Source organism: Serinus canaria, chromosome 2, assembly GCF_022539315.1.
Source record: "Serinus canaria isolate serCan28SL12 chromosome 2, serCan2020, whole genome shotgun sequence".
Classification (NCBI taxonomy): Eukaryota; Metazoa; Chordata; class Aves; order Passeriformes; family Fringillidae; genus Serinus; species Serinus canaria.
In genome coordinates, this window is record NC_066315.1 from 64,243,389 (window position 1) to 64,258,389 (window position 15,001).

Consider the following 15,001-nt stretch of genomic DNA (forward strand, 5'->3'; position numbering starts at 1 on the left):
AGAATAAACATGTTCTGACTCTTTTGTTACACTGACCTCTTCCAGCACAGCAGCAGCTGAGTGTGATTGGGGTCTTCATCACTTCAGCTTTCTGCCTCCAGTCAAAAGAGTTGAAAGGGGGCAGAGCAACATGAAACTATGAATGCACTAGCTGAGAACTAGGAAGTAGAAAGAACAGCACAGGCCTGGCCAAGGATTAGTATTCAGATACAATACAGAGAATTTAAATAATGCTCATAAAGATCCCTTACTGGATTTTCAGTCACTTTACTTGCCAAGACTAAAAAACTCCCTGGAGACAGCTTAAAAATCTCACTCACAAGAAAGCCAGAGCAGACTCCTGCTGATGCCAAAGTCTGTGGGGTTCAGGACCACTGATATTTACTAGACAATATTTACAGCACACTGAAAAATGCATGAACTTCATTCTCTTTCAGCTTTGAGTAGAACTGATGCATTGCTAACCCCCATTCTGGATTACTCAGTAAAAGACCAACCAGATCTATCAATCACCTCACCCACTAAGAAATCTTACCTACAGACCAGCAAGGCAAAGGGTGGAAAAAAAACCAGATAATTCTAACATGAGGGCTTGCATTATTTACATCTCCTTCACACTGGGTTTACAATCACTTAGCTCACAGGCATTCCTTTTCATTGACACAGATCTAAACAGGAAAGGAAGTATCAGTGCTTTTCAGACAAATATTGAGGGACACATATTCTTGTGACTTCAGGGGATAGCTCCACACTGGCAGCAGCACAGAATGGCATCACAGCAGGGAATCCCTGAAGGGCAGATTTCTTCCCTGACACATGAGTAGAGCATGGCTGGTGCAGAGACATAAGTGACCTCAGTTCTCCTTGGACTAAACATCTATCCCAGCTGGACACACATCCCAGCAGGAGCACAACTGCTCAGCAAGGTCAGGACTGACCACATGGGCAAAACAGGTCTTCTCATCCTGTGAAAGAAGGTGAAACAGCGACCTTTTGCTCTGGGAGGCATATTGCTGAGTGTCTTTCCCTCCCACTCTCCCCAAGAAAGACCAGCAGCACAAGAGAGCTGGGTTTCGAAGCAGAGCTCAGTTCTGCAGCCCCTCCTTATTTTGTCTCAATGCCACAAGCAGGGCTGCTCCAGCCACTACTTGCTACTTGGAGCGTGTTACCTTTGGACTCAGCATAAAGCCTCAGATTTCAAGGATTACCAGTTTTGTGATGATTCATATAATAACCAGTCTGTGCAGTAGCAATATGAAAATTCTTCTTTAGCTCTTTTTTCTTTTTTTGTTTTAAACAGTGTTAAAGCAAAAAGCCAAACATTCTCAGGTTTAGGTGAAATCTTTCTTCCCTCTTTTTCCCCATGAACGGTTTTGGGGTTTTTTTTTTAATGTTTACATCACATTAAATGAAGATAACTGTAAATACAAATCTGATGATTAGAGGTTTGGTTTTTTTTTCTTCTCAGTACTGTTCTAGGTCTTTAGATCCTAAGTTGTTTTATGAACAAAAGAGCAGAAGCATATTAAAAATCTTAAAAGCAGACAAAAAGAAAACATGAATTAAAATATATCTTGTAATTTCTTTATTATTCATAATTACTTAAGTTTAGCATCTGTTATTCTTTAGATAGAACATCACCTTACCCTTCACATTCCACCACTAACTCCCATCTCTCTGAAAAAGGAGATTCTGAGTACAAAGGCAATGCTTGGATCTTCAGTTTCACCTTCATCTTTTAAGAGTGTGCAGAGTATTTATGACAACATTTGGCTTTTTCACTTCTTGGCATTTAAGATTCTAGTACTAGGCCCCCTGCTACTCCATTAACTGCCAGGTAATGAATCATGTGACAGTCATTACTTTTTTAAAGGAACCCTGCTAGAATTCTGACCTCCACTATTATTTTCTCCATAATAAATATAGTTTTGAATATGCATCAATATTTGAGGCTTAAAAGCTTTTAGAATGTGTCTTTTAAAAAAAAGGAGCTTAAGACAGAAGATATTCCATATTTCATAGACTGGCTTTTCCATTCAATACTTCAGTGACAAATCTTTGTGCTAGATTCCTCCCTCACCCCTCCAAATCCTTCTGCCCACAAAGCTCACTTCCCAGTAGCCATCCCAGTTCAGATCCATGGCACCAAGCAGAAAAACACAAATGTGAATGCAACTGTCTAACTTTCTGCTGATTTTCTATCAAATTCTGCCAAGCAAACCAACTGGCCATGGCAAAACCTCCAAGATATTAGTATGCTTCCATGAAAGTATGCAATTAATAAAACTACATGCAGGTCACCCAGAGAAGAGCAGTGTTGAATTTGAACGCAGGATACACTCTTCCATAAGATTTTGAAAAGCCACCATACATCAAAGTAAGCTCTCTGCCACACTAAGGCTGCAGTGGAGGTTCTAAGCATTTGGTACCAAGTCCAAATTGAAGCAACCAACCATCCATCAGGAGAAAAATTCACCTTTGCATGTATTTCAAATAAGCTTCTTGCTAGGAGCTTTTGGATTTTTTGACATCATGCAGGCCACATTATTCTAAAAAATACAGAAGCAGTGAAAACTGAATCCATCACTGGTAAGCTTGATCTAGGAGAATCCAAACCCACTTTTCACTGCTATACAAGTTTAAGCTTCCAGGCTCTTGATTTGCCCAATGAAACAGAATCGCCACTAGCTGTCACATCCATTTCTTTTACTCCCCTCCATAAATTCATAAGACCCAATGTTTTAAAGAGGTTGATCAGCAATGAAGTAATCATCCTAAACTCCAAAAGACCACAAGGAACTGTTTTGATGACCCATAGAGATCACGTTGTTCAATTAGTCTGCTGACCTTCCAATGAGTATGACCAATATTTTCTGCAACAATTAAGAACTACAACAGTAACAACACTCCATCTGTCCCTAAGACACCGACACTACAAAAGAACAAAATCTCAATGCTTCAGAGCAGCACCTCAAATTATTATTAGCTAGCACTTCTAAGATGAGAAACGCTAAAAAGTGGTTTTTTTTTCACCTTGCTGGTGCACTAGCATGAAAACACAATGAAATATATAGCACATCAGCACCCTTCTCAGGCCAGAAAATTCTCCTTCTAGTATTGTCATCTTATTGCAAAAGTTCCATACCTTCTTGGTGATTTCTCATGGGCAGCTCCTCACAGCACGGACTCCTTCTTCTTCACAGCACAGCCAAGAATCTCCAAGTCCCTTCTCACCCAGCTGACCGTCCCTTTTATATCACTCATCCTTATTAGACACAGCTGTGGCTTGCTAAGGGCAGGCCTGTTCCTAATCTTTGCTAATTAGCACAGCTGCAGCTCCTCAGGAGTGAGATTACCTTCTGCTCTACCTTTATTTTCTTACATTCTATACCTCTACACTTCTAGTGCATGCACCATGAGGTTGGCTGCAAATTGCTTCCCGGAGAGCATCCCAAGCACAATAATAATGCGGGATGTGTCACTTTCCTTGGGGTATAGTTTTTCTTAGATAGAAATACACACATTTCTAGGATGTGCCAGATGGGTCATGCATGTTCTGTGGAGATGCTCTGTGAATGCAAATAAAAGTACACAGACTTACAGATATCCAGGGACAGGCTTATACTGCTCTGACTGGGTTGCTTCAGATCTGGAATGATCTGGCAAGTGTTTGGCAGATTTGGCTTTCATGCCCATAGAGAAATTGTGTATGGGCAGAAATCACAAGCAGTCCAGCACATCTGGCAACCACAAGTCTCTCTAACTTAAGAGCTGTTATAAGGCTGTGTGGGCCAGCAGCTCAAGACAGGTGGAAGACACCAGCAAAATCAGTGACATTCCATGATGAGGGACCTGAGGAACACTCCTGCACTCCTAAAACTGGTACAATCCAGCCAAATATTAGTAAACCAAATTTGACCCACCTGTAACTAATTGTGCAAGCAGGGAAAGCATGAGGTTCTGAAGAATATTTATGAGTAAGAGCAGGAAGCACTATTTGAGTTGATGTGATGAAGTCTTCCCCTTTCTCTCCAATGTCTGATCCCTACAGGCTTCTGTGCATGGACACAGCATGGCTCTAAACACGATACTTTGTAGAATCACAAACAGTTCTGAACAGGTGTGCCAGCATCTCAGGGTCTGTGCCTCCCAAGGCAACACAGAAGTCCTAACAGCAAGGTATGAGAAGAACCTCATCTACTCCACATCCTGCCAACACTTCTACCAAGACTGGTGCTGGTTTACTGTTTTCTGAAACATACAGACAAAGCAAGAAGCTGCTGAAAATATTAGGCACCTGGACAAGCTTGTAAAGTGGATTCACGGGAACCTCACAAGGTCCAACAAGGCCCAGTGAAAGGTGCTGCACTTGGGTTAGGGCAACCCCAAATATTAATACAGGCTGGGGGAGGCAGGGAGAAGGACTAGGGGTACAGGTGGGTGAAAAACTACGAATGACCCAGCAATGTGCACTCACAGCTGAGAAAGCTAACTGCATCCTGAGCTGCATCAAAGCAGTGTGGCCAGCAGGTCAAGGAAGGTGATTCTCCTTCTCTTCTCCACTCCCATGAGACCTTATCTGGAATACTGTACCCAGCTCTGGGGTCCTCAGTACAAGAAAGACACAGACTTTTTAGAGTGTGTCCAGAGGTAGCCTACAAAATTAGTCAGAGGGATGGAATGGCTCTCCTATGAGGAAAGGCAGAGATAGATGGGGTTCTTCAGCCTGGGGAAGAGAAGGCTATGGGGAGGTCTAATGGCAGACTTTTGGTACTTAAAGAGAGCTCACAAGAAAGGTAGGGACATACTTTTCAGCAGGGCCGGTTGTGGTAGGACAAGGAGCAATGGTTTTATACTAAAAGAGGGTTGATTTAGACTAGATAAAAGGAAGAAAGCCTTTACAATAAGGAGGGTGAAACACTGAAACAGGTTGACCAGAAAAGTGATAGATCGATGCCCTGTCCCTCAAAACATTCAAGGTAAGACTGGATGGGGCTCTGAGCAACCTGGCCTAGTTTAAGATTTCCCTGTTCTTTGTGGAGGCATTAGACTAATTGATATTTAAAGGTCCCTTCCAACCAAAACAATTCTATGATTCTATGTTAGTCTCCAGAGAGACAGAGATTTTCCTCTGCAACCTAGAGAAGAATTCAGAACATATTTCTAATGTTTATTAATGACAAATCTTGATGCATCAGTGTTTTCCTGAACTGGGTCCTTCCGGAGTCACAGTAAGCAATTTGTGAGGCAGCAGTTCTTTCCCATGGCTACAGAACTGTAATAGATGTATCTATTTGAACAAGGATGCTGTAATGTTGATCTATCAGAAGCTATATTATCTGTGCAATAGAAGCTTAATTTGCAGAAAATTTAAATACTAACCACACTGATCATCAAGCTAAAGTTCCTGTAAGGCATTTCATTAATATCATCAAAGAGTATTTCAAATATGATGCAGCAACTCTACTTTACAGAGAGACTAATTCAATATAAAATCTAGTTACTGTTGTACCAATGAGCCTTAATTACCCTACAACCATTTAAGGGTTGTTTTGGGAGACTCATTACACTCATAGAGTGTAAAAAGTAAGCAGAGCTGCAGATAACTATTCCCTACCCATCTGGGACTAAAAATCTTATTATATAAGAGGGCCGTAGTATAGACACATTATTTAAAAGAACAGGAGGACAGCCAGACATACTTTTCTGAACACTTTTCATTTGTTTTCAAGGCACTGTGAACTACTCAAAAACTTCTTTAAAAGGAAACTTACCTGCTCATATTTTCTATCCTTTTCCTGAGGGGAGAGAGAGGAGAAAGAAGACTGAAAAGATTTCCAAATACATATTTTTTACTTAATTTTGAAGATGCCAGAAAAAGTTTCTAAGGCAAGGTGCATGTAATGGCAAACACAACACAAATCCTCACAGGATAAACCATGTAAATGCAGCAACAAGATACGGCAATGACAAGAAACTTCTGTGCACAAAATGTATGCATCATCCTCTGCTCTGAGGCCAGTGTAGTGTCAGGGTATTGTTGAGCCAGTACACAAAGGGTTGAAAAGGAACCTTTACTGGATTTTGTAGTCACTTCTTTATCCAGTATGGATACCAATACAGAAAAACTCTGTTACAAACATGTTAGTTCTCCAATCTCAAAAGAAAGATGACTGTGACACAGACTTCAGAAGGGAGGATAAGCCCTTCAGAGTCAGCATCCCCCTTACCACACAGAACGGCACAGAATTAAGGAAGGGGATTCCTAAGGGAAGAGCATCACAGGATTTTGTCAGAAGAAAGAAATTAGCACTCAAGGTTTTCATTTGCAGATGAGAATAAAAACTTCTAAGGATATCTATAAATATCCATGCAGCTGGACAGCAAGGTGCAAAAAATATATCAAGAAAAAATATCTTTGTCTCACATAAAACACTCTGTGCACAGAGATTTATAGAAACTTGTTTGGTAATGTCCTATGGGAAGCAATGTGAGATATTACATTTAAAAAACAGTCCTCTAGGCAGAAAAAACAAAAACCAACAGATTGGATTCTAGCACAGAGGAACATCTTTCTTCAGTCCAAAAATCCTTTGCAGGGAAAAAAGTGTATCTGAATGGTTGAAACCACTTTGGCCATTCTCTCCCTTACCCCGCAAATACCTGATCTTCCCAGAAAATGTCTCAATCAAAACTTGGAAAGGAAAAATCAGTAGCAAATACAATTATTAAGCTTAGTTATTAAAGCCCCTGTGACTGAAGAAAGACACAATACAGGTCCTCTTCACCATCCTAATCCTTTCCTTCTGTATCCTTTCTAGGTCTTCTGAGCTTCCTCCCCATGGAAAGATGTACATGGAGGTTGGAAATTGCATATCCTGGAGTCTCCAGGGCACATTTGAAGACAGGGGAAAGACAACAAACATGCTCTTGGGGTCATGCTAGGTAATGCTGTGAGCAGCAAGAATATTACCCCTCCCACCTACTAAAACAAACACATGAGGGCCACCTTCATATACAGTCCTGGATCTTTTTCTAAGGCAGCAAACCAGCTAAACCAAAACATGAAAGTCAGTCCAAACTACTAAGAATACCTTCTTCAAGATCCAACCTACATTTCCTTGATTAATCCACTTTCAAATTCTGCCTTAAATTCAGTGTAAAATCCTAAAAGGGGTAAAACAGTCAGTTTCCACAGGCAAACCACCCACAACGTACCATTCAACGAGGGAAATTGGCTGTACATGAGTGACTGCAGTACACTAAAGCTTGCTTGCACACATAATCCCATTGTCCCATGTAAGTCAACCAACAGGACCAAATGTTTTCTAACACAGTAACAGAAAGTTGCATGGGAGTCAAATGTTTTGGATGATGTTCTGCTAGAACAGCTCTGGATTTTATGTATGGCTAATACTGTCACCACATTCACTTCCTCAGTATATTCCTCTACCTCTTGCTGATAACAATCTTTTTCTTTCTATTGGGAGCGGTAATGAAAGCAAAGTGCTGCCTTATTAAACGCACTGATATATAGCTGATACAATGTTTTATTTTAGCCACAGAGGGAAGATTGAGATTTAAAAGTGAAATGTATCTCCAAAATGATAAAGAAGCAGGCCCTGCATTTTCCTCCTTCTCAACCCTAGGCGCTTCTTTAAAAGACAATTGGCTACAAATGTCAGTAAGCCTTGCCAAAAGCCACAGAAGAAACATCTCCTGAAACAGCTACGATGCAGGAAGGAACACCTGTCACTGCTTGGGACCTGTCTACTTGCCACTGACTTGTGTAATTGAGAGAGTAAGTTGCACAACTTCTAGAGCCATCCCTCTGCTGCCCACTTTAAGCCTTTTAGACTCCTGCTGATGAACAGATGGTCCCTGCACGCTCCTCGGGCTGCTGACACATACCTCTAGGTATACATAGAGCCACTTTGGTGGGTACCTGCTAACATCATGTTTCTGCTGCCTAGGGCTGCACTAGTGGCGAGCAGTTAAGTTTAGTAAGCCCTGACATGTTTTAATGACAACACATGTCCTGCATTGCCTTAATTCTGGTGATTGTTTCTCCTGGTTTCCTACTATTATGTCATAAAGCATGTTAACAAAAAGCTGTATTCCATCTGTGTAATGGTATTTCTCAACCAAATATTTTTACCGCTCTCTCCTTGGGTCTCCTTTAATATTGACAAAGATTTAGACCAACTGCTTCCAGAGGGGGAAGCTTGCAAGGTCAAACCCCAAGGTTATTCAGTGATGCCTATCTTGTTTTCTTTAAAAGTAAATAAAATTTATCAACTAATTAGCTCAGAAAAAATATTATTTGAAGCAATCTTGTAAAATTTATCTCACATAATGGTTTGTTCTTCTGTGCCTTGAGATAAGACTAAATTACAAATTGAGCTTTATATTGATTTCTTCTTGCCTTATAATTATAGGCTATCATTTTACATGTAATTATTTAGCCCCAGCTAATTTTTTATTATTAGTTTTGAAAGATTTTGCTGTTCTTCCACACAGAGAAAATTAAAATGATCATTTACTTTTCATTTTTTTAATTTGCTATTTCAACCTAGTAAGTCATTGTGGAAAAAAAAAATTGAAAAAATTAATTTTTGAAAAAATATTTTAACAATTTTTGGAAAAACATTTAGCTCATCTAAAAAGAGCCTTGATGTGTAGTGTAAGTAATATAGGATGATGAACAAAGAAAGTGTTAAAACAAAATTAAATTTTTCATGAATGGATGAACATGCTAAACTGCTTTATATATAAACAATGACTACTCATTAGCAGCTTAATGCAGTTTATTCCTAACTCTCTACCTCTAGCCACCACCAGAAGAGCAATCTCTATGCAGAGAGCAGGAGTGATCACTGCTCCAGGGAATGATTGGCTTAACTGGGTTCATGGAAGCACCATGTAGTTTAATAGCTCTTTATCAGAGCTCCTAAGGATGCACGGTGACCTTTTAAAGTCATAGTTCCCAACTTACCAAATGCTGATATGGCATCTCTGCCAAGACAGCAGGCACAGCCCTCAAGAAACTGCAGGCCAACATATTGCAGCTACCCACATACATAGCCCTGATAAACACCAGAGAATGGAAAAGGCAACAGGAAAAGAGATGCCAAAAATGACACAACTCCAGAGAAGCCAGGAGCTGAGAACTCACATGAGAGAGTCAGCTACCTACCTCTTCACCAGCACACAGCACAACATGACTTTACACCCATGTGCTCCTGCAACTGAGGCTGGGCATGGGGAAGAGCCATTCTCCTCCAAACCTTACAGATTCCTCATGCATCAAGCACAGCCTTGTCAAGGTCTCCACATTTGTTTCTAGCACTTCTCCAGTGCAAGAAAACAAAGAAAATAGAAGGAAAAAATGATGTATGAAAACTGCACCACCAGTGATCTCAGCAAGGAAAACAAAGGACCATTACAGATGTCAGACGGGAGTAATCACTTTCTCAAGGAATATTGCAATCTAACTAATAATTTCCCTTTTCTTCTCAACTGGGGGGACATTTTCTGTTCTGAGAGGGATTTCTATTGCTTATTGCAAAGCTGTAGCAAAATGGGACTAGCTTAAAGGGAGTATTCTGACGCTGTTTCTGATGGCTTAACACCATTGCAACACTTGACTGACTGAGGGAACATAGGAACATTCTTCCCAAGGACATGCACCCCAGTCAGTAATCAAATCTGTCAGTAGACTCCTTGTCCTTTCACCCATAGAAGAGAAGTAAGCACACACTGGTAGGTAGATAAGTGCCACAGTCAAAACAGGTCCTCCCAAATTTGGGACATCAAGCTTGAGTCAGGCTTTAAACAACTTTCCAACATTCTAGCATAGAATTAGATTTAGCCCTGATGAAATTTCTCTTTCATTTCAATAATACATCAAGTATTTAATTTGCTTATAAACTATTAACCAGATGTCTGTCTGTCCAAGTACTGTTTTCACTAACTGTAAAAATGATATTGCAACATAAATTATGCATAGCAAGAATGTTCTGATTAACCAAAATATGCACTGCAGTTCTTATCAATCACAGTTAAAATGGCATGTGTTCATACAGTATATAAAAATACAAGTATATGCAAACTCTTGTCACATGCTTCCCTAGTCTTACGTACTTCATAACCAGAATGAAACCACAGTGAATATGGAATGCAGAAGAAACATGAGCACTTGATTTTTCAACTCTGCCTCTCTGTTTTCTTGCTGAATTTGCTACTCATTAAATTCTTGTTTGGACATCATCTTCACATTCTTATACACTGAACTGGAATTTCAAGGTAAGAAAATTATTATAAAGTTTGCAGTAAAGGCACTAATTATTTTATTTAAAATATTCAGGAACATTGTCTCTACAATGAAAGCTAGCAATAGTGACCATATACTGAGGGTCCAGCTATGGCTTCAGCATATCAATATAAAATAAGATCACCAATGCATTGTAACTGAAGGCAACAGAATTGCATGATTAAAAATGGTTATTGCATGTTTATAAATAATTTGACCCTAACAGTATTCTGAATGAAGAAAATATTTTAGTGGACTACATCAAGAAGCTCTATTACTATGTAAAATACATCACATTAATATGATTAAAATGTTAAAAGTCACATTTTTTGCACCTTATCCACAAGAGATACATTGCCACAAATATTCAGCACCAAGAAAGCATGAAGGCAGCCAAGTTTTATTTCACTATGGAAATATAACATTTCACACCAACTCTATGGTCTAAAGCAGAAGCACAAGAAATAACTTCTAATAACACAAAATTTCATTAAAATTGACATTTTATATTTGAAAACAGACAGCACAAGACATTCTTTCTGGACTAATGACTTTTGTCACATTGCAAAAACTTACAAACAACTTTAAGATTGATTCTGAAGACACTTAGATGCCTAGCTCTGAGAATTACTCTGAGTAGTCCCAAGGAAACCAATTAGTTGACTCAGAGTAATTAAGTATTAAAACTAATTATACCTATTACTGAGGATTAGGCCTTTTCATTTTATTAGATTCCATAGCTAACAATTCTGAACAGGGCTGTCAGTTTTGAAGTTTTGGAAAAATGCAGTTTCCTTAAAGACCTAGTTCCAAGATGAAAATCACGGTTCCTGATAAAACAAAAAGTAACATGATTTTGCATCATCCCAGCTTGCAGGAATATATTGGTTGTGTTAACCCAAAAAGCTCATCAAGCAAAACACAGAGATGACTTCTTATCCAGGCAGATTCTGTAACATAAATTTTCTTGAAGGGCCAGATTAATACCAAAGCACTACAGCAGCCTTAAAGTCACACATACTGCAGATAGTTTTACAAGGCATCAGCCCTGCCTCTTCTGATCCCAAAGCAAGCACATACCTTCCTTCCTTCCTTCCTTCCATCTCCTGTCACAGCTGTTTCACAGCACTGTTGATGCCATTGACTGCATGTGTATCAGCTGTCTCCTGACACAGAAAGGTGATGCATATGTGCAGTGCCACAAGAACATCATAACATGAGAACATTTCCAGCATTCAGAGAAATGGATCTTCTATCACTTTACTCTTGCCAGTTCCATCAATTTAACTAACTTTGCCCTTCCCTTCAAACTGTCCTCAGTCATATTTGTTCATTCAAGTCTGCATCAAAAATTCCTATAGATGACAGCTGGTGAAGCAGGGACATCTCTCCTCTTTAACAAGACTTGGGGAACATGTAAACTCATTCCTATCCAGCACACAGTGAAGGTCACAGTCTTAAGTCTCCAAAGTACAAGAGTTAAAACCCCAGTTGCTGATAAGACCTCTTCCCCTCTAAACTGCTTGTTGATACAGAGGTGCATTCAGCCACTGCACTTAGCCCTGGGAAGGGCAGGCTATCTCAAATGGCCTATCCTTGCCACATGAAGGGTCGCTTTCAGCTTGGATGCTCATTCTTCCCGGTATTTGTACTCATGCTCAGAGGGCTGGGAAACAGCCAGGAAATGAATAACAGGCACACATCTGATCTCCAGCTATACTCCAAATTAAGCACCATTAAGACTATCAGTCATCAGTCAGTTAAAGGGCAGGCCTAAGGTTTTTTAAGGCAACACCTGATGGCAAAGGAGACCAGTTCTCCAGGCCCCTTTGTAAAGGTATTAAGAAATGCTTTGCTAAAATCTGTGATTTGGGTTCCTAAGTATGACAGGATCTCCATGACAATAATCTGAGGGAGTGATTAGAGCAGAGCAAAAAGTGGAAATTTTCCAGGCATGCATTTTTACTAATCTTTCTCCAAAAAGAAATAAAACCTCCCACACATATTAGAAAGCCTACTACTGCCTATTTCTCTCTCCACTGTTCTGCTGAGACCAATCTTTTCTACCTGAAATCCTAAAGCCACCATAATTTAAAAATATTTTTAAAACACTATTATGTCCTTCCGATTAGCTTTTCCACATTGTTTCTAATCTGTGAGGTCCATATATCCAAAGTCATTGAAATTTGTATATAGTTTTAGGGAGCATTTATTCCTATACCATGAAACCATGCTGAGTATTTTATTATGAATATATTGAAACATATACTGAATAAACAGGAAAGAAATAACTCAACTCCAAATGTGATAGCATTTCAAATGACTGCAGAGATGATTAACTGTGTTAAATCATTTGTAAGGATGACCAGGGGCAAACTCAGAAACTTTAAAACAGACTTTAAAATAAAATTATGGGATTTAGAGAAAATTAAAAATTAATGGGATGGAAATTTCCTGCAGAAAATCCAGTCAAGTAATTTCACATTATTTTCACCTATTTACAATTTACCCACGTCAGTGAGCTATATAAATATTCTTTCTTATTTTACAAAGTAATAAAATTAAGTTCACAAGCTCCTCCTTGTTCACTGCAGCAAAATGTATCATATTCTTCCAGAGAAATCAACATGTATGAGGCTTACACACAAACAAAATTATCTTTCCATTAGAATGCAAAATCATACATCATTTTGATCCCTGAAAACTATTCTGCATAGCTCTAGAGCTATACAATGCAGTGAATACAGCAGTACAAACAGGAACAGTAAAGCAGGCTACCATGAAGGCTGTAAGAAACCCTAGGGCCCAAACAGAGTCTGGAAGGTGCCAGGACACTGAAAATGTAAGACACTTTAGATTTCAACTTTGTGCCTGGTCCAGAACGAATAAATTCCCACACCTAAAACTAACAGTCACCCTTTGTGTCCTGGCTTTCCCCCACCAGCTCTGCATGACAGAAACAGCCGACCATGAACATTTCCCAGCTTGCGAACATTTGTCTCAGCCATTCAGCAGTTTCTGCCAGGATCCTCCTCCCTCTTTACACCCTGTGAATTAATTCTGCTTGCAGCAGCACTAACACAGGCTGATGTAGATTTTTTTCATCTCCCCAGTGTGATTTATTCGTCACTGCTTAAGAGCAGTAAATGGTACCGAGTTCACTTGCCTTTCTAGACACGAGGACCCTTCTTCTACCCATGGCAAAATTATGCACAACCACTTAATCCTTTCCCTCTCAGCTTTGCTTTCCCAGAACACATTCCAAGCCAACATGTGGCTCCACACCACAAAGAGATAAAACAGATCCTGTATTATTAAAAGGGAGCAGAGATGTATATTTCTACAGTCTGGCTCAGATCCCTGGCTGAAGTCAACAAATGACTTAAATCACTTGAGGATCCAGCTACTTCAGTGAGATTACTGAGTGACTTCAGTGCACTAAAAATCTGTGCTGCGCTCCAGGGCTGAGTGAGCCAGCTGGGCTCCATAGCTTGCACAGGCTGCCCCATCTCTATCGAGTTCTGTCTGTCACCACGTCTTTGCCCCTTCTCTCCTCTCTCTTCAGAGGCCAGCTCTTGCACTCCTCCTGCTGCTCCTCTGGCTTCTGTTTGGTTGCATCGCTGGTACACACTTTGAAGTCAGGGTGGGAGGAATATATTCACCTTCAAAATCTCCCCTCTCCCCACTTCACAGCATGGAAGCTAATTCTTTCTGAAGGAACATCCCCTCTTTGCTGACCCCTAGCACAGCTACTCTAGTCATTCTGGCCTTACACCTTCTCCAAGGCATTGGCTTGCTTTCTCCCTGAGTCTCCATTCCCAGGTTAAACAAGTAGACAATCAGCCTTGCTCAAATGAAAGCCGACATTTGGTGACTTCCCTGAATGACTGAGGAGCTGAAACAAAGACAGCCTCTTGCACCACTAAACAAGAAGTCAGTCTGTTAGAATCAGCTTTGCAGAGGATTGCAGTGTGAAGCTCACTCTTTTTTGGCTAGGGAGGAGTAAGAGTACCTGTATATAGAAATACAGACTATATACAGGCTAACACTTGAAAGCCTAAAAGAACCTGACCAGATCAACTCAGTGCAGAAGCCCCCCCCCGCCCCCTTCCCTAACAAACACCAATAAAATTCTGACAGGGATTCCCCAAGCAGTTTCGTGAAGGGAGAAGGAGGAGAAAAGCTCATACATCTTGGATCACTTAGTGACTTTTAAGCAGTCTATTTCCTTATCAGGCATCACCTCTGCCAATTTATCAAACTTGAAAGCTACCTACCATGCATTGCTATTTAAAAAGTACAGTATTTTGCAACAGGAAGAATAGAAATCAGCCAAAACCTGTAATAGGTCAAAACTGATAAAAACCACTTGAACTTATCAGCTGGCACAGGACCAGGAAAGTGATTATGCTATTGGGCAACTGTCACAGATGAACAAGTTTTCAGAAGTAATTTGGGATTAGCCTTTAGATGCCTGAATGAGAAAGTCAGAAAGACAATTTGAAAACTGCTTTTAAGAAGATGTGTAGGAAAAGCCAAAGATGGATGTTAAGAGATGGAGAAATGCCAGATTGCTAATCATAATAAAGAAAATGAAAGACCACCACCTAAAAGTGAGAACACATTCCACATTCCTCTAATGTTGCACTGGAGGAAGCTGTTGAGAAAATAAAAAATTAATTTCTGTAT

The 15,001-nt window shown here is 40.0% G+C and overlaps 1 protein-coding gene across 1 annotated transcript in view; it reads right to left on the bottom strand.

Moving 5' to 3' along the window:
• Window positions 1–15,001, bottom strand: part of PHACTR1 (phosphatase and actin regulator 1) — a 302,064-nt gene that overhangs the window by 270,474 nt on the left and 16,589 nt on the right. The window contains exons 4-5 of the mRNA XM_050970747.1: window positions 13,848–13,867; window positions 3,602–3,683 (exon numbers count right to left, since the gene is read on the bottom strand). Of these exons, the coding sequence (XP_050826704.1) occupies window positions 3,602–3,683; window positions 13,848–13,867 (102 nt within the window). The remainder of the gene's footprint in view (window positions 1–3,601; window positions 3,684–13,847; window positions 13,868–15,001) is intronic.